Source organism: Cetorhinus maximus, chromosome 8 (assembly GCF_964194155.1).
Source record: "Cetorhinus maximus chromosome 8, sCetMax3.hap1.1, whole genome shotgun sequence".
Classification (NCBI taxonomy): Eukaryota; Metazoa; Chordata; class Chondrichthyes; order Lamniformes; family Cetorhinidae; genus Cetorhinus; species Cetorhinus maximus.
In genome coordinates this window covers 68,992,783-69,011,516 of record NC_135886.1, presented here as the reverse complement: position 1 = coordinate 69,011,516, position 18,734 = coordinate 68,992,783, and the positions used below count along the sequence as shown (strand labels likewise).

The 18,734-nt window shown below is 44.6% G+C and overlaps 1 protein-coding gene across 13 annotated transcripts in view; it reads right to left on the bottom strand.

Annotated features, from left to right (window-relative positions):
• Window positions 1–18,734, bottom strand: part of dlg3 (discs, large homolog 3 (Drosophila)) — a 693,738-nt gene that overhangs the window by 34,324 nt on the left and 640,680 nt on the right. For 12 of the 13 annotated variants that reach the window (XM_078547000.1, XM_078546998.1, XM_078547010.1 and 9 more), the window contains 4 exons: window positions 18,239–18,341; window positions 16,122–16,163; window positions 15,337–15,387; window positions 8,406–8,507 (listed from right to left, as the gene is read on the bottom strand). In XM_078547000.1, coding sequence (XP_078403126.1) covers window positions 8,406–8,507; window positions 15,337–15,387; window positions 16,122–16,163; window positions 18,239–18,341 — 298 coding nt within the window. The remainder of the gene's footprint in view (window positions 1–8,405; window positions 8,508–15,336; window positions 15,388–16,121; window positions 16,164–18,238; window positions 18,342–18,734) is intronic. The other variant, XM_078546999.1, reaches the window with a different exon arrangement.

The window sequence follows — 18,734 nt, the reverse complement described above, 5'->3', positions numbered from 1 at the left end:
GATTTAAGAGGGTGGATGCTGGAAGGATGCTTCCACTCATGGGCGAAACTAGAACTAGGGCACACAGCTTAAAAATAAGACGTCTCCCATTTATGACGGTGATGAGAAATTTTTTCTAACAGAGTTGTTAGCCTGTGGAATTTGCTTCCTCAGAGAGCAATGAAGGCTGAGTAATTGAATATATTCAAGGCTGAGTTAGATAGATTCTTGATTGACAAGGGAGTAAAATGTTATTGGGACAGACAGGGAAATAAGAATTGAGGCTGCATTCAGGTCGGCCATGATCTTATCACATGGCAGAGCAGGCTCAAGGGGCCAAATGGCGTACTCCTGCTACTAATACATATGTTTGTGTTAAGTTTGAAAACTACATACTCCAATCATAAACAAGAATCTTAAACAAAGCCAATTACACAGGTATAAGGGGAGGGCTCACTAAGGTTGATTGGATAAATAGACTAAATGGTGTGGCAGTAAAACAGTGAGAAACATTTAAAGAAATGTTCAACAAAAATACATTGTATTGAAGAAGAAAAACTCAGCGAGAAAGGTCCATTAGACCGATAAGATTAAAAGAAGAAGCTTATCATGTGCAAAGAACAGTAGTAAGTTTGAGGATCGAGAGTGTTTTAGAAACCACCAAGCGGCCACCAAAAAATTGATTAAAAGAGAAAAATAGAATGAGTGAACTAGACAATTATATAAAAACAGATTGTAAGAGCTTTTATAAGTATATAAAAAGGAAGAGACTAGCTAAAGTTAACACTGGGTCCCTTAGAAGCAGAGACAAAAGAAATCATCATGGGAAATGAGGAAATAACACACAATGAACAAATATTTTGTGTCCATCTTCACAGTGGAAGACACAAGTTAAATACTAAAAATGGAGGGTAACCTAAGGGCTAATAAGAGTGAAGAAATTAAGGTAATTAATATCAGCAGAGAAAATGCACTGGAGAAACTCAAGTGGCTAAAATCTGAAAAGTCCCCAAGACCTGATGGCCTACATCCTTGGGTTCTAAAAGAGATAGCTGCAGAGAAAGTGTATCTAAGTTTGCTGCCAATACAAAGCTAGGTGGGAATACAAGCTGTGAGGAGAACACAAAAGCTGCAAAAAAAAAAATTCAACGTGTCAAGTAAGTGAACAATAAGGTTATTCACTTTGGTCCTAGGAATAGAAAATAATATTTTTTTAAAAGGTATGAAGCATGTAAATGTTGATATTCAGAGGATCTTGGATGTATTCATAGAAAGAACACAAAAAGTTAGCATGTAGGTAAAGCAAGCAATTAGGGAGGTAAATGGTATGTTGGCCTTTATTGCAAGGGGATTGGAGTACAAGAATAAAGAAGTTTTGGTACAATTATGCAGGGCTTTGGTGAGATCACACCTGGAATACTGTGTGCAATTTTGGTCTTCATGTTTAAGGGTGGATACACCTACATTTGAGGCAGTACTGTGAAGGTTCACTAGATTGATCACTGGGATGAGAGGGTCGTCCTTTGACAAGAAGCTGAGTAAATTGGGTCTATAATCTCTGGAGTGATCTCATTGAAACATTCAAGATTATGAAGAAGCTTGACAGGGGAGGAACAGAGACATTCCCTGACTGGGGAATCTAGAACAAAGAGTACAGTTTCAGGATAAGAGACCATTCATTTAGGACTGAGATGAGGAGAAATTTCTTCACTCAAAAGGGTTGTGAATCTTTGGAATTCTGTACCCCAGAAGGTTATGGAAATGTTGTCACTGAATATATTTAAGGCTGAGATAGACAGATTTTTGATTTCTCAGGGAATCAAGAGATATGGGGGAGTGGATGGGAAAGTGGAGTTGAAGACCAAGATCAGCTATGATCACACTGAATAGCAGAGCAGGTTCAATGGGTCATCTGGCCCTCTGCTCTTATTTCTTATGACCCCTACTGGAAAGTGGAAGACAAGGTAGCCTGCTGATACATAATATACTTAAGCTCACACTTGAAGGATGGCAATTTGAGCAAAGTGCCAGAGGACTGACAATGCCCTTGAAACTAAACCTTCAATACACTGGAGTAGACCCTACATTTTAGAGATAAGGGCTGAATACACATTAAATCAGTGAGCGGGCCACATACAGATACTTAACAATATCAGTCCTTCACACAAGTTCCAAATATAAAAAGGTAGAGGGCCCTCATACAAATAAAAGCAATTCCCTTTCCCTACACAAGAACCTGAATCCTTTGACTCTAGACCAAGTCAAAGCATCAATTCTGATTTGGACACAAAAATGCAAGGAGAGTAGTGAATGTAACTGCCCTTCATATCAGGCAACATTAACTTGAACATCCTATTGCCAAAAGAATGACTGGAGAGGCTAGGAGAATTTCTTTTCAGCATAGATTCATTAAGACATTAAATATCCTACCTGTTTTAAAAAACAGGTATGGGGACAGTTAGGGGAAAGGGACTAAATTTTTTCCAAGAGCTGCAGCAGGTACAAAGCCGAGTGGCCTTCTATGTTGTAAAGCTCTATAAAGGCCATTAAACACTGCCATGAGATTTTGGTCACTAGGTGTCCTCTGTTACACAGCATTCGGTGGTTTTTAGGGGCATTTCTCCCTTGTCTGCTTCATTGGGCGGAATCTTCCGTGCCCGCTGGCGGGTGTGATAGGCGGCTTGCACGGACAATATGGCGCAATGTGTTTCACAACGTCGGGAAGGCAGGTCGCGATCATCCGCTCAGCCCACTGATGGCAGGCCCCGTTTCCCACCAATGGTTGTCGGGAGCTCATTGTAATGCATCAGTATATCATTAAAAGGCCATCCTGCCAGGCTCCTGGGCCCCCACTGGATCGTCCGTCCATGTTGGCAGGAAAGCATGCTGACGTGTTTCACAATAGCACACAGGCGACGTGCACTTGGCGGCCTACACTTTGGGGGAACTGGAGGGGAGTGCACAGCAACATTCTGCAGAGCTCGCCAGGGTTGCCTGTTGCTTTGCAGGCTTCCGGGGTGAAATGCCACCCTGCCATGGAGGCGACCTGATGTATATGACATCTTTTTGTTATCTCCACCTATCACTGGCCCTCTATCCAGCTCTACCTGTCCCACCTGCCCCCCCACCCCCCCACCCTTAAACCAGCTTATATTTCACCTCTTTTCTATTTTTCCTTAGTTCTGTTGAAGAGTCACACGGACTCGAAATGTTAACTGTGTTCCTCTCTGCAGATGCTGTCAGACCTGCTGAGTTTTTCCAGGTATTTCTGTTTTTGTTTTGTGATATGATTGGGGTCGGGCTCCTAGACTGCCCGCCCATGCAAGCAACGTGGAGGCATCAAAGTGCCACCAAGCGCTGCAGACCTTACCCCACTCCCAGTACAGACTGCAAGTTCGCGACCACTTTACTGAACCACAGAGCCGTTGGACTGCACACATTGTACAATCTCCTCACCAATGCTGGCCATGTAGCAGTCACTGCTGGAGGTGCTCACAGCCCCATGCAATCTCAGCATCCCAGTTAAGAACAGTCTCCCCAATGTCACAGCCATGCAGCACACTCATCTGTGGCCATCCGAAGGGTGGCCAGCACTCTCTGGGAAGCATTAAGGGGCTGTCACAAGGGCCAGGAAAAGTGCTGAGTACACCCATGCTAACCATATCTCTCTGTCTTTCATAGTGCAGGAGGACAACATCAGGAGCATTGAGCCTGGTAACCTAGCTGTAGGCCTGATGGCCTACAGAGAGCAAAGAAGCGGAGAAGAGAGCAACTGAGGCTCCTGGCCGCACAAAGGCAAGAGCAGCAACCTCAGGACCAATGGGCTGCTAGGGCTCCCGCACATGCTGCCCAGGAGTGACAGCGAGCCATGGCTGGTCGGCGCCTAGCAACACCCAGGGTCTATAGACGCTGCCTGTCATTCCTGCAGATGACCGAGAACCAGTGTCGCCGACAACTGCGCATGTCCAGGGACCTGGTCGCTCACATCTGCCACTTACTGCAGAACTTGGCACCAAGGGGACATAGAGGGCATTGACTGCCAGTGGCTGTGAAAGTGACCATGGTGCTTAATTTCCAAGCCAGTAACTCCTTTCAGGGTTCCACAGGATATCATAAGCCGCCACCCATAAACACATCAATGACGTCACGGATGACATCCTCTCAAGGGCACATAACTTTTTGCATTTCGCCCGGGACCGAGATAGCCAGGATGTAAGGGCCATTGGATTCTCCCAAATCTCGAGACTCCCACAGGTACAGAGTGCGATTGACGGCACTCATGTGGCACTCAGGTCTCCTTCACTACAAACGATCAACAAAATCAACCGTAAGGGATTCCGCTCACTGAATGTGCAGCTGGTATGTGATCGCCAGAAACGCATCCTGCAGGTGTGCACGTGGTTTCCAGGGAGTGTGCACGACGCCTACATCCTCAGTAGGTCACAGGTCCCTGGAGTTTTCCAGGGTCCACAGAAGCGACAGGTATGGCTCCTTGGACAGAAGGGCTACCCCACAGAGGCCGTGGCTGATGACACCCGTGCGGCAGCCTCAGACTGCAGCAGAGCGATGGTATAATGAGGCTCATGCTGCAAATTGCGACTTGGTGGAGCAGACCATCAGAATGCTGATGGTGGAGCCCTGCAATTCAGTTCGCAGAGGGTGCCACGCATCGTCGTCTGCTGCGCCCTTTACAACATGGCACTCCAATGGGGAGACGAGCTGGCTATGGAGGAGTTGCACATCTCCTCCGGTGAGGACGACGCCGACAGGGATGAAGGGAGGAGGCCCTCTGAGGCGACGATGACGGGGATGAGGCCCTTGCATTGGCTAGACGAGGCAGGCACTCTCGAGAGTCCCACATAGCTGCTAGATTTGTGGAGGATGATGACGACATGTAGTGAGGTGACCCCATAGATCCTCACCTCGCATTTGTGAACGTTTGACTCCAGTCTGGCTTATGGCAGCGTGAATACCCTCTGTGAGAATGCTTCTGTCATGGAGATGAGGTGGAGGCCCTAATAGTCGCTCGATTGCAGGAGGATGATTACTACATGCAGTGAGGACACTCCATAAATATTCACATACCCTCTGAGGATGTCTGACTCCTGTCTGGCCAAGGGCAACTCGCTCGTGCTCCGTGATCTGGGTCATATCATAGATACGCAGCCATGATACTTTAGAAGCATCTGATGCTTTGTCCGCCTTTTGCACCTGAGCCCTTCATTGGTCACAGATGCTGAAGAGATGGGGGCCAGCCCCTCCTTAAAGGGACTGAGAGCACATCGAGAGAATGAGAGAACTCTTTGGCGCCTGCCCACTACATTCTGGCAGCAATGACAAGCACCGCTGAAGTACAGGCATCAGTAATGTTTCCAGACCAAGGTCTTCATGGCAGCCACCACCCTACCAGTGGTGACCTTGGTGCGTTGGCATACTGATGCTATCACCTCAGCCTGAAGGCGACGGGCTCCTCTATCTAAGGAGCAGAGCAGACATCCCTTCCTGATGTTCCCGAGCTTGCCTTTGCAGCTTTAGCAACTGTGACATGACCGAGTCCAGAGGCTCGTCATCTGACTCAGACTTAGCAATGTTCTGGTCTCCAGTGGTCCTCTGACACCTGGGAAATTCCTGCTGCCGCCTGCTGTGGATCAGACAGTGTGATGTGCTCACCAGATTGCGATCTTGGGGCTACTCTAAAGCTAGGTCACACTGAGGTGTGTGTCTCTGCACAGGTGGAGGGTGTGGGTGAGCGCTGTGACCGGACTTCAGGGAGGATGCCTCCAGATTCCTCTTCAGAGATCACTTCGGGGCTTGATTGGAGGCCCTGGGTTATGGACTCTGTCGGCTCTTTGGCAGATGTGCCTACGAAAGCAAAGAGAGATAATTAGTGCATGGCAGTGCCCTGTGAAAGAGGACACATCACTCACGGCATGGTTGTCTGATGGATGTTGCACTGGTGGATCCTCACTTGGTAGAGCAGTGCCGGCCTCACCATCAGCACAGGACCAGTCCAGATCATGGCCGGCCAGCTGGATGGCATTTGATTTCGGACATTCCACCACCAGTCTGCCACCTCTCTTTCTTGTTGTATGCCAGCTTGTCCTGCATGGAGAAAGTGTAAGCAGAACGCCTGCCAAGCCAGAAGATTTGTGCCCGGCCTATGTGGGTGGTGAGTGGTCCAATGGACAGGATGAGGACAATGACGGTGAGTGTGAGAGATTGAATGGTGATGTCCCTTGAACTGGCAGTGAGTGAGGGCCCTGTGGATGTGTGATGGGTTTGTGAGTGTGTGAATTGAGAGTGATGAGAAGAGTGACTTACCCTGGTGGAACGGAGGAGATCATTCATCCTCTTGCGGCACTGGGTGGATGTCCTCTTCTGAAGGACGCTGGCGCTGACCACCACTGCCACTGCCATCCAAGCTGGATTGGTCACGTTGCTGCCAATCCTGTGACCAAAGCGGGGGTACAGGACATCCCGGCGGACCACCACGGCATCCTGAAGTCACTTGAAGGACCTGTCATTGAAGTGGGGGGCTGCAGTCTTTTTTTCCTTTGCTGCATGTCTCCCGGGCAACGGTGGTGAGCTGGTGGCAATGAGCACTGTGCTGGCAGCTGCCTTTTAAATATGGCAGCTGGTGTGATGCAATGGCAGGCGGGCTTTCATTCGCCCGCCTGCCATGGAAACAGTGTGTTTCCTGGGAATGCAGAAGTAATGTGGCGAGTTTGAGATGATGCAGCGTGAAAACCTGCCATCGCCATGTGGAATGCCATTTTGCCTGCCTGCTACTGCACTTAGTGCAAATTTGGGAAAATTCCGCCCATTGTCTTACTCCAGGAATTCTCTCAGAGCTGTTACAGCTCCAGCACTGTAACTTCATCAGAAGTGCGATGAAAACCCTTTTGATAGCTTTTCTCTACACTTGATGAATTTATAGCAGCAAAGCAGGAAATAAAGGGTTTTTTTAATTTCAGGCCCAGATTAAGTCCATTCATAGTCAATGAGTCAAGAGATTATGCTTCTGCCTCAGGTTTAGATTTTTCTACTCATGAACAATATATAGAAAATTAGCACCCCTGTTTTTGCATTGTCACGTTTTTGTTGCGTGTCAGCATAGCTTTCAAACTGAGGCCCTAGCTGGTACCTGATGTCGTTGTATTTTTGTATTTCTATGTATTATGTTTATTTTCCAGCACAGTATTCTATTATTACATGTTAATAATACATATTAACAAAAAAAGCATCTACTGCAATTGTGTAGCTGACACTTTTACATAATAGGATTCCTGGGAGAGTATCAATATTTGTAGGGGTATCTGTGATTGTCTACAATGTTTTGAAGGGCATTTGCAACAGATTGTCAATATTATATGAGGGCAACCCTGGAGGGTGTACCCTGTGTGTCTTAGAAGAGTTTTATTTCTGAATTTTTCAGGGGGAACATTGCTGCGCCACCCCCCACCCACCACAAAAGAAAAGCTGGTTGCAAACCGACTTTTTAAGAAAGGTTGCCCCTCAGCTATAATACGCTGCGGATGGCCTTAACAAACTGAGGGTTGGACTTCCGTCTCTCAGTGAAAGGAAGTCCCACCCTCAAGAACTGCCAGACAATCTGATTAGCCGGCAGCTTTTGCAGTCCCAGCAGTGCCAGAAGAGAGAAGTGGGTGCTGCTGGGATTGCAAGGAGCCCCATAAAGAAGTGCTATGGACACTGGACCTAGATAAGTACCAGATTTTTTGGGCAGGGAGGGATCGAGCACTCTAGGAAGGGGGGGGTGGGTTCAGGAGACCACGTGGAGAGGCACAAAGGGGGGTACCACCGATGCACACAAGGCAGCCCCCAAAGCAAGTACTCCTACTTCCTTCCCACCTTTTCACCAACTTTGGTGTAAAAACAGCTTTCCCATTCTCACCTGCTTCCACAGCCAAGATATTATGGCACTGGAGGCAGATTGAGGTCCTGATGTGGCCATTAATTGGCCACTTTAGGGCCTCAATAGGCCTAAGGGCAGATGGGCTGGTGGAAGCCTTTTTCACCCCTCCATAATTTGTGGACAAGGTCAGGGGTGGGTGGGAAGTTGGTGGGCTACCCACCTGTCATATTTTACATGTGTTCCACCAAAAATACACTTGGCGGGAGGTCATAAAATCCAGCCCAATATTTTCATGCATTTCTTGTACAGTAAAGCTTGAACAAAAAACTTTTTTGTGGCCAATGGCTCAATGTCCAGTGTATTTTGGGGCATTCTTCGTGTTTCTGAGAAATTAGTTTGGGGACCCAAGGTCGGAGGAAGTGAAGGAAGAACAACAAGATGTCGTGGATGAGTTTAAGGTGAAGCATCCAAAAGTTGATGTTTCTAGGATAACAGACTTCAAAGAACAGTTAGTGAAATGGCATGTACAAGATGAGATTTCAGAAGTACTTACGTGGCACACAGGAACCAAATTTATTTGGGAACTCTGAGATCAAATCGTCATTGATTCTGTCCTTCATTGGCCCCAGAATTATTATTGGCCGAGCATAGTGAACTGAAATTTACACAGACAGCCTTGAATGAAACATCATACAGAACCATTCATATTAAATAACCTGAACATCCATTCTTCAACGACCGGCATATTATGACTGTAGCATGCACTATCTACAGAACGCACTGCAGTAACTCACCAAGGCTTCTTCAGCAACACCCCACAAACATGCAACCTCCATCACATAGGTTGGGCAGCAGGTGCAAGGGAATGCCATCACCTCTAAGTCTCTCTCCCAATTCACTCTCTTTCTGGGTTGGACATAATCATCACTCCATTACCACTGGATCAAAATTCTGGAAACCCCCATTGAAAAACACAGTGGTAGCCTTCATCACATGGCCAGCAGTGGTTCAAGGAAAAGGCCACCACCAGCTTTTTCAGGGCAACTAGCAGTGGGCAACAAACACTGACATTGCCAATGATGCTCACATCATGAAAATTATTATTTTTTTCAACAAGTGCTTCCTTGGCTGGAAGCCATCAGTGGAAATCCCATGAACATCACTTTCCAATCGTGAGCAGGACTTGATGAATTTCACGTGGTTGAGTCAACTATACAATATACACCAAAGAACCTATTTCTTCAATGGGTATCTCTAAAAACAAGAAACTCTTCTTTTAAGTAAAGTTGCTTTCTTTTTCCCCTTTTATGAGAACATCAAGATATTTTCAGAAAATAACCCATTAGACTCAACAAAGCAGTCGGTCCCTTTTGATAAGAACTCACCCACCCACTTTTGATAGCCTAGAATTTCTAATGTGAAATTGAGAGTCTGGGAAATTGCTCCTTTTCCACTTGCTCTGCACTTGCACTAATTTATTTTCTGTAGCAGTAAGTCCACTCAGTCAGATTACATGAAAATTTTATTTTATATTCAAGTACAATTCAATCAGGTGTTAATGAAAATGCCCATGACATTGTTCATTTTTTTACAACTGATGTGCTAAGTTTATCATTTTGCTATTTAACAATGTGCATTAAATAACTAAATTTCTCACCTCAGAATCACACTGTGCAGAAGAGGCCCTTCGGCCCATCGAGTCTGCACCGACACGGGAGGAACACCTGACCTATCTACCTAATCCCATTTACCAGCACTTGGCCCACAGCCTTCAATGTTATGATGTACCAAGTGCTCATCCAGGTACTTTTTAAAGGATGTGAGGCAACCTGCCTCCACCACTCTCCCAGGCAGCGCATTCCAGACCGTCACCACCCTCTGGGTAAAAAAGTTTTTCCTCACATCCCCCCTAAACCTCCTGCCCCTCACCTTGAACTTATGTCCCCTCGTGACTGACCCTTCAACTAAGGGGAACAACTGCTCCCTATCCACCCTGTCCATGCCCCTCATAATCCTGTACACCTCGATCAGGTCGCCCCTTAGTCTTCTCTGCTCCAACGAAAACAACCCAAGTCTATCCAACCCCTCTTCATAGCTTAAATGTTTCATCCCAGGCAACATCCTGGTGAATATCCTCTGCACCCTCTCCAGTGCAATAACATCCTTCCTATAATGTGGCAACCAGAACTGCACACAGTACTCCAGGTGTGGCCTCATCAAGGTTCTATACAACTCCAACGTGACCTCCCTACTTTTGTAATCTATACCTCGATTGATAAAGGCAAGTGTCCCATATGCCTTTTTCACGACCCCACTAACATGCCCCTCCGCCTTCAGAGATCTATGGACACACACGCCAAGGTCCCTTTGTTGCTCAGAACTTCCAAGTGTCATGCCGTTCATTGAATACTTCCTTATCAAATTACTCCTTCCAAAGTGTATCACCTCACATTTTTCAGGGTTAAATTCCACCTGCCACTTATCTGCCCATTTGACCATCCCATCTATATCTTCCTGTAGCCCAAGACACTCAACCTCAATGTTAACCACCCGGCCAATCTTTGTGTCATCCGCAAACTTACTCATCCTACCCCCCACATAGTCATCTATGTCGTTTATATAAATGACGAATAATAGGGGACCCAGCACAGATCCCTGTGGTGTGCCACTGGACACTGGCTTCTAGTCTTTAAAGCATCCTTCTGTCATCACCCTGTCTCCTACAGCTAAGCCAATTTTGAATCCACCTTATCAAATTACTCTGTATCCCATGTGCATTTGCCTTCTTTATAAGTCTCCCATGTGGGACCTTGTCAAAGGCTTTGCTGAAATCCATATAAACTACATCAACCTGTGGGGAAGGGATCTCTTAAAGCCGCACTATTCGTTTACTTTTGCTACCATTCAATTATTAGCAATGTGGACTGTTTTCAGTGATCCTGTCTCTCAGAATGTAATGGAAGAGGATGAAAAACAAGAAAGAATTAATGTCAGAAATAACAAATGGTACCAGAGGTGGACTATCCATGTTATTCTATCAACCAATGCATAACTACCTTCCAATGGCAGAACAGTTCCTACTGGTTACAGAGGGTGCTATCTGCTTCACAGAATCTTAACAGCACAGAAGGAGGCCATTCAGCCCAACATGTCTGCACTAGGCTCTCCAAATGAGCATTATGATCTCGTGCCATTACCCTGCCCTTTCCCCACACCCTTGCACATTGTTTCTATTCAAATAATCATCTAATGTCCTCTTGAATGCCTCGATTGAATCTGCCTCCACCACACTTCCAGGCAGCACATTTCAGGCCCGAGCCACTCATTGTGTGAAAAAGTTTTTTTCTCACGTCACACTTGATTCTTTTGCAAGTCATTTTAAATCTGTGCCCTCTCGTTTTTGATCCTTTTATGATTGGGAACAGCTTCTCCTGATCTACTCTGTCCAGCCCCCTCATGATTTTGAACATCTCTATTAAATCTCCTCCTAGCCTTCTCTCAAAGGAGAACAGTCCCAACCTCTCCAATCTATCCTAATAGCTGAAGTTTCTCACCCCTGGAACCATTCTTGTAAACCACTTCTGCACTCTCTCCAATGTGTTCACATCCTTCCTATAATATGATGCCCAGAACTGTACACAATATTCCAGCTTAGGTCTAATGAGTGTTTTACATAAATTCAGCATAACCTCCCTGTTCTTGCATCCTATGCCCCTATAAATAAAGCCCTGGATACTATGTGCTTTATTAACTGCTCGCCACCTGTCCTGTCACCTTCAATGATCTATACACATCTTTCTGCTCCAGCACCCTCTTCAAAATTTCACCCCTTATTTTATATTGTCTGTCCATATTCTTCCTATCAAAATACATCACCTCACACTTCTCCATATTGAACTTCATCTGCCACCTATCTGCCCACTGCACCAACTTGACTATGTCCTCTTGAAGTTCCACACTGTCCTCTTCACAGTTCACAACACTCCCAAGCTTCGTATCATCTGCAAACTTTGAAACTGTCCCCTGCACATCAAGATCTAGATCATTAATATATATCAGGAAAAGCAAGGGTCCCGATACCGACCCCTGGGGAACTCCACTACAAACCTTCCTCCGGCCTGAAAAATATCTATTGACCATTACTCTCTGCTTCCTATTACTCAGCCAATTTTGTATCCACGTTTCTACTGCCCCTTTTATTCCCTGAGTAATAACTTTTCTCACAAGTTGGTTGTGTGGCACCGTGCAAAATGCATTTTCAAAGTCCACATACACCGCATCAACAGCAATACCCTCATCGACCTTTTCTGTTGCCTCTTCAAAAAACTCCAGCAAGTTAGCTAAACACAATTTCCCCTTTAGAAATCCATGCTGGCTGTTCCTTATCAACCCATATTTTTCCATGTGACTACTAATTCTATCCCGCATAATTGTTTCTAGAATCTTGCCCATCACTGAAGTTAAACTGACTGGTCTGTGATTGCTAGGTTTATCCTCAGGACCTTTTTTGAACAAGGGTGTAATGTTTGCAATTCTCCAGTCCTCTGGCACCTCCCCTGAGTCCAGGGAAGACTGAAAGATTATGGTCAGTGACCCTGCAAATTCTACTCTCATTTCCTTCAATATCCTTGGATACATCTCATCCAGTCCCAGTGCCTTGTCAACTTTAAGTACCAACAGTCTATTGTACACTTCCTCCTTATTAATTTTGAACCCTTCTGGTGACAGAGTTTCCTCGTCTGTCACCATGGCCTGGATAGCATCTACCTCCTTGGTACTCAGATGCAAAGTATTCATTTAATAATTCAGCCATGGCCCCTTTTGCCATGTGTAAATTCCCTTTTTGCCTATCGTCCTTTCCTATCATCATCCTAAAATGTACAATACATTGATCACTGTCTCCTAAATGTTCCCCCACTGACACTTGATCTACTTGGCCTGCCTCATTTCCAAGAACCAGGTCCAACAGTGTGTCTTTTCTTGTTGGATTGGACACAATCTGCTGTAGAAAATTCTGCTGAACACAATTTCGGAACTTTTGCCCTTCTCCACCCTTTACGCTACCACTGTCCCAGTCTACATTTTGGTAATTAACATCCCCCATTATAACTACTCTATGTCTGCATCTCTCTGTTATTTCCCTGAAGATTTGTTCTTCTACGTCCTTCTCACTATTTGGTGGTCTATAAACTACACCGAGCAATGTAACTGTGCCCTTTTTGTTCCTTAGCTCTAGCCAAATTGATTCTGTCCTTGAACCCTCTTTCTCCAGCATTGCAATGCTCTCCTTAACCAATATCGCCATCCCTCCTCCTTTCCTTCCTTTCCTATCTCTTCTGAACACATTGCACCTGAGAATATTTAACACCCAGTTCTGCCCTTCCTTGAGCCAGGTCTGTTATCGCCACAAAATCATATTTTCACATGGCAATCTGCGCCTGTAACTCCCCAATTTTATTTACTCTACTCCGTGCATTCACATACATGCATTGTAACCCTGATTTAGATTTTGTTACTTTCTCCCTTACCCTGGCTTTACCTATTAACGTACTATTCTCTATACTATTGCTATCTGTCCCTCCCAGTATTTTGTGCACCCTGGTATTCCTCTCTAATATTTTTTCTTGGTTCCCACACCCCTGCCGAGTTAGTTTAAAGCCCTCCCAACAGCACTAGCAAAATGCCCCGCAAGGAACTCAGTACCACCTCTGTTCAGGTGCAACCTGTCTGGCTTGTACAGATGCCATCTCCCCAAGAGCCAGTCCCAGTGTCCCAGGAATCTAAAGCCCTCCCTCCTGCACCACCTTTCCAGCCATGCATTCATCTGCCTTATCCTCCTATTTCTGTATTCACTGGCATGTGACACTGGGAGTACTCCGGAGATTACTACATTGGAGGTCCAACTTGCTAATTTTCTACCTAGCTCCCTAAATTCTGATTGCAGGACCACATCCCCCTTCCTACCTAAGTCATTGGTACCAATGTGGACCACGACCTCTGACTGATCACCCTCCCCCAGAAGAATGTCCTGCAGTCACTCTGCAACATCCTTGACCCTGGCACCAGGGAGGCAACATACCATCCTGGAGTCACATCTACGGCTACAGAAACACCTGTCTGTTCCCTGAACCAATGAATCACTATAGCTCTTCCTTTCTTCTTTCTCCCCTCCTGTACAGCTGAGCCACTCATGGTGCCACAAATCTGGCTCTGACTGAACACCTCTGAGGAACCAGTGCCCTCACCAGCTTCCAAAATGGAAAACCGATTTGTTAGCAGGACTCCAGGGGACTCCTGCACTACCTGCCTACTTCTCTTGAACTGCCTGGTGGTCACCCATTCCCTCTCTGCCTCCAGGCCCTTAAGCTGCGGTGTGACCACCTCTTTGAACATGCTATCCACGTAGCTCTCAGCCTCGTGGATGCGCCAGTGACTCCAGCGCCGCTCAAGCTCTGAAACCTGGAGTTCAAGTTTCTGCAGCTGACAGCACTTCCTGCACATGTGGTCAGCTAGGACACTGGTAGCATCCATGACTTCACACATATTACAGGACATGCATTCCACTTGACTGAGCTGCCCTGCCATGTCTTAACTCTACTTCCCTTATGTTAACTTTATTCTACTTTGGGTTATTTATATTACTTTATTATATTGGGCCTAAATTTCCCATATTCCTGGCGCTTCGCAGTTAATTGCAAGTATAGGAACTTTAAAAATGTTACACTTTTCTAATTTACTCACTAGTTCCTACTTACCAAGGCCTCAGCACTTCTTTGAGCAAATGTAGAAAATGAAAGGAGCACCTGCTTCAAGTACTCCTGTGCCAGGAATTTACTGTCCCACCCGTTCAGCGGGTTATTACAGTCCCGCCGAACTGAATGGAGATTTAAATGGCTCACTGCATCCGCCGGGGGGAGACATGCCATGGCCGGGCCGTAAAATCCTGGCCCTGGAGTTATAGGGATAGGACAGGAAACACATTCAGAGCTCTTGGCACTTATGCACTCAGGCTAGTACAGAGGATTTCTAAAAGAAAAATCATACTAAAGATGTGTGTTGCTAGCAAGACCACCATTAATTGCCCATACTTAGTTGCCTTCGAGAAGATGGTGATGAAACATTGCCTTAAACTGCTGCAGTCCATGGGTGAAGGTACTCTCACAGTGCTGTTAGGTAGGGAGCTCCAGAATTTTGAAATAGTGACCATGAAGAAATGATGATATGTCCAAGTCATGATGGTGGGTGGAGAGAAACTTGAAGTGATGGTGTTCCCATGCACTTGCTACACAATAGTATTATAACTATCACAAAAATATTAGGTCTAAATCTGGATTTAATAGAATGACACAGCATAGAAGGAAGCCATTCAGCCCATCATGCCAGCATTGGCTCTTTTGTAGAGCTACCCAATTAATCCCATCCCTTTTTAAACATAAGATTACAACTTTCTACAAAGGGAGATCAATCTGAAAATTCCTACTTACTCTCCAAGCGTGTCACTGCTTCATAAGATAGAACAGTATCATCCTGACCCTCTATGGAGGAAAATAGAAAAACATCATCAACTGAAATCATCCTCATTAATTAGACATCATCTTCCCTTCCCTATCTTGCTGCTCCTGTACTGCACATGCTCTTCATTTATTCCTGTACAGTCTGCCAGAACTTGCTTAAATCTAATCCTCCAAGTATTCATATCAAGAAGCAATTGGAATATAATTGGGGATTATACATGTCAGTCAGTCAGTCAGTGCTATTGAAAATTCATCATTTGAATGAAGGTATTAGTTTTACAGGCTCTGGTGAGTGTCCCATGTTATGGCAGACTGGGGCTGGAGCAAATAAAAAGCAACAATGAGCTGCTTATTTGTGAATTTCAGGACCAGAATGTCGACCCGAGTACAGAATATGTGGGGGTGAGCAGTCCACAATGTCCTGCTCACTGCTAGGTAAATGCAACAAAGTAAATGGTCCAAGTCAACTTTTCCATCCATCTTGAGACTGAAGCTGAAGGCTCTGACTCTGACCTGCTCTGCCGACAGCGAGTAGAGCTCGGGTTCCAATTTTTTCTTTAGCCCTAAACACAGCTGGGGTCCTGATTGTCTATCCAACCAAAAAACGGTTGCATAGGGTGATGGCCTCATGGTAAGGCTATGCAGGTGGTCAGTGTTCCCAACTGTTTGTCCCACCTGAGGAGAGGACCTGTGGAGACAAATGACCTGCAAAGGGAGAAGAAAAATGAATGAAGGAACCCAAAGGGGTTACTTACTGGAGCTGCTTTCACTGTCACTGGTGTTGGACGTCATACACTCTGCAAAAAAGCAAGGTGCCAGAGTTTCAGGTTATAAAAGGAGCACACAACAGATGGGCTGACTGTCCTTTGTAACGTGTTTCTGATTACAATGTACTGGCACAGTAACTTCCTGCACATTGCTAACACTAAATATCTTCAACTAGGTTTGGAGAAACATGCTGATTATAGATCTTAAACTGATTCTTATTAGATTTTTCTATTTACTGCAAAACTATCTGTTGCCCCCTATGGGATGTGATGCTGCTGTCTGTAACAGGTCTGAATATAAAAAGCTCTAAGACATTCCCAACCACAATTCTTTATTGTTATGGTGAGGATACTCCCATTGGCTGGTAATTTAATGCAGAATGCTGAATTTGTGCTGCAGTGCCCTCCACTCTGATGAAGTTTACTTCCCTCCTGCAAATCTTTCCTACAGCAACATGTAAGGTGTTGGCAAGTGCAGCAGTGACTATTCCTTATAGGAAAGAAAAATTCACTTTCAGCCACTTGTGCACTACCTGACTCATCCAACACCTCCAGCATGGCCCATCTGTTCTGCCAAAGAGAACCTAGCAGAAGTGATTCAAGAACCTAAGAGAAAGGATCCAAAATGAAGATTTATTAGATGTTAATAGATTAAGTGTGAGTTACTAGCCAGTTATTTGCAGTGTATAAATGATGTAATAACCTACAGCAGCACAGCTCGGGGGGTTAAAATCTGCCAAATCAAGAGATTTAAGCAGTTCTTTTTATGGGGAAGCTGATATCAGATGATACTACTGAAAATATCCCTAACATTTGTCGATCCAAGAACATTGCATCCTTGGAGTATTGGGACAAAGAGCAGAGATTTGATAAAGATCAAATGGATAATTATAAACCCAACTATTTATGATCTGGGTTATAGCTCTGATCCCCTGAACTGCAGCATCCAATGGGCCACTCTGCCATGTAATTCATGATTGCCAGGAACCTGTCAATAAGGATACCTGTAAAACTAAAAACATAAATTAAAACTGATCCCTTTTCAATTCTTATTTTATAAACCACATATATTGTAAACTTGCACAAAAACCTCTCAACTTAGGTACAAATCTTTCACACATTTTAACAGTCAATAAAACCAATTTTGTACATAAGTGAAGGTTATCAATTATGTAATTTAGATGGCATTAAATCAATATAAGTGTTGACTCTCACTTTAGTGTACAATTGAACAGCAAAAATACTAACTTGTAAGCTAGTTTAATTTGTATCACTGGGTCGACATATTGGAAATTTGAGAGAGGGAGCCCTTAATAACTTGTCTAAAAATTGACTTGTGGAACTGAGAGAGTTAATAAGGTTACTTGAGATGACAGTGGAAGTGAAGAAAAGAAAGAGTTGTATTAGAACAGATGTTCAAATGCGGATGTCTGTGATTTTTACATTCACAAATGTCGGTCTCTCACTTACTCAGGTTCTTCATCCCGTAATAGTCATCATTCAATCCAGGGAACTCCTGGATCCAATCACCGGACAGCAAAAAATTAGAAATAACACAGAAACAAAAGGAGATATAGAAACAGAGGAAAGCAGTGAATTAGCAGCTGGACTCCTGCACAGTGATAGAGCAGAATAGAAGCGGCTATTGGGGCCACTGCAGCTGGTGACGTGGATTCCAGTGATTTTAACTGCTCCACAACATTGAGACCATGGAATATTCAACCAGAATTGTAAGGCTATTAAACTGAAATTGCATTCAATATATTTACTGCCAATTCAGATTGGACAGATATGATTTTGCACACATACTGATAAATTCTGGCAACATTGTTTGAAGAATTATAGCCTAAAACTGTTAATTCTGTGAACATTGACACTATTATCAACTCTCACTCTGTTCACTGTCATATACAGCAAAATTTACATAATTTTGCTGTATATGACAGTCTGGAACTGCTGAGGCCCCATTTTGTACAGTCCATGGAAAGGTGTTTTGAATATTGGAACCATAGTGCAAGCATATTAGTGTCTGCACCACAATGAGTTAGTGTTTAAAGAATGTTGTTCCCTCTGACCAAACTTCATGTAAGCCTACAGTTACTTACGGTCATGATCACCTGTGTGCTCCTGTACAATATTCTCTTTGCTCTTGTAGAAGGTAAACTTTCGAGACAAGAGGATGCTCTTTTTACGCTTGGCCCTGGATGACTGTGAAGGAGAAGAGGATGGATGGAGGGTATAGGAGGACGAATGGATGTTTCAATTCATGCAAAACACATTGTAAATGTGGATCAGCAGTGACATGGTGAGCAAAACCAGATAAATAAGGTATTTTGACTTATATACTGTGTGGGGCATCTCCTTTAAATAGCCAAATTCTTCAGTGTGACACAATCAGCCAGCCAAGTTTAATTAAACTAGTATTCCCTGTTACCTGTTGACATTTTAGGCTCCCACCAACACTGGGGCAGTGAGTAGCTCCTGTATTTTATATTGAAAGCTTGGACTGCACTGAAACTATAGCCTTTCATGTATCTATTTATTTCTTGGGACATTTGAACTAATCAACAATTCAGGGATTGTGTAATGAATATCTACATC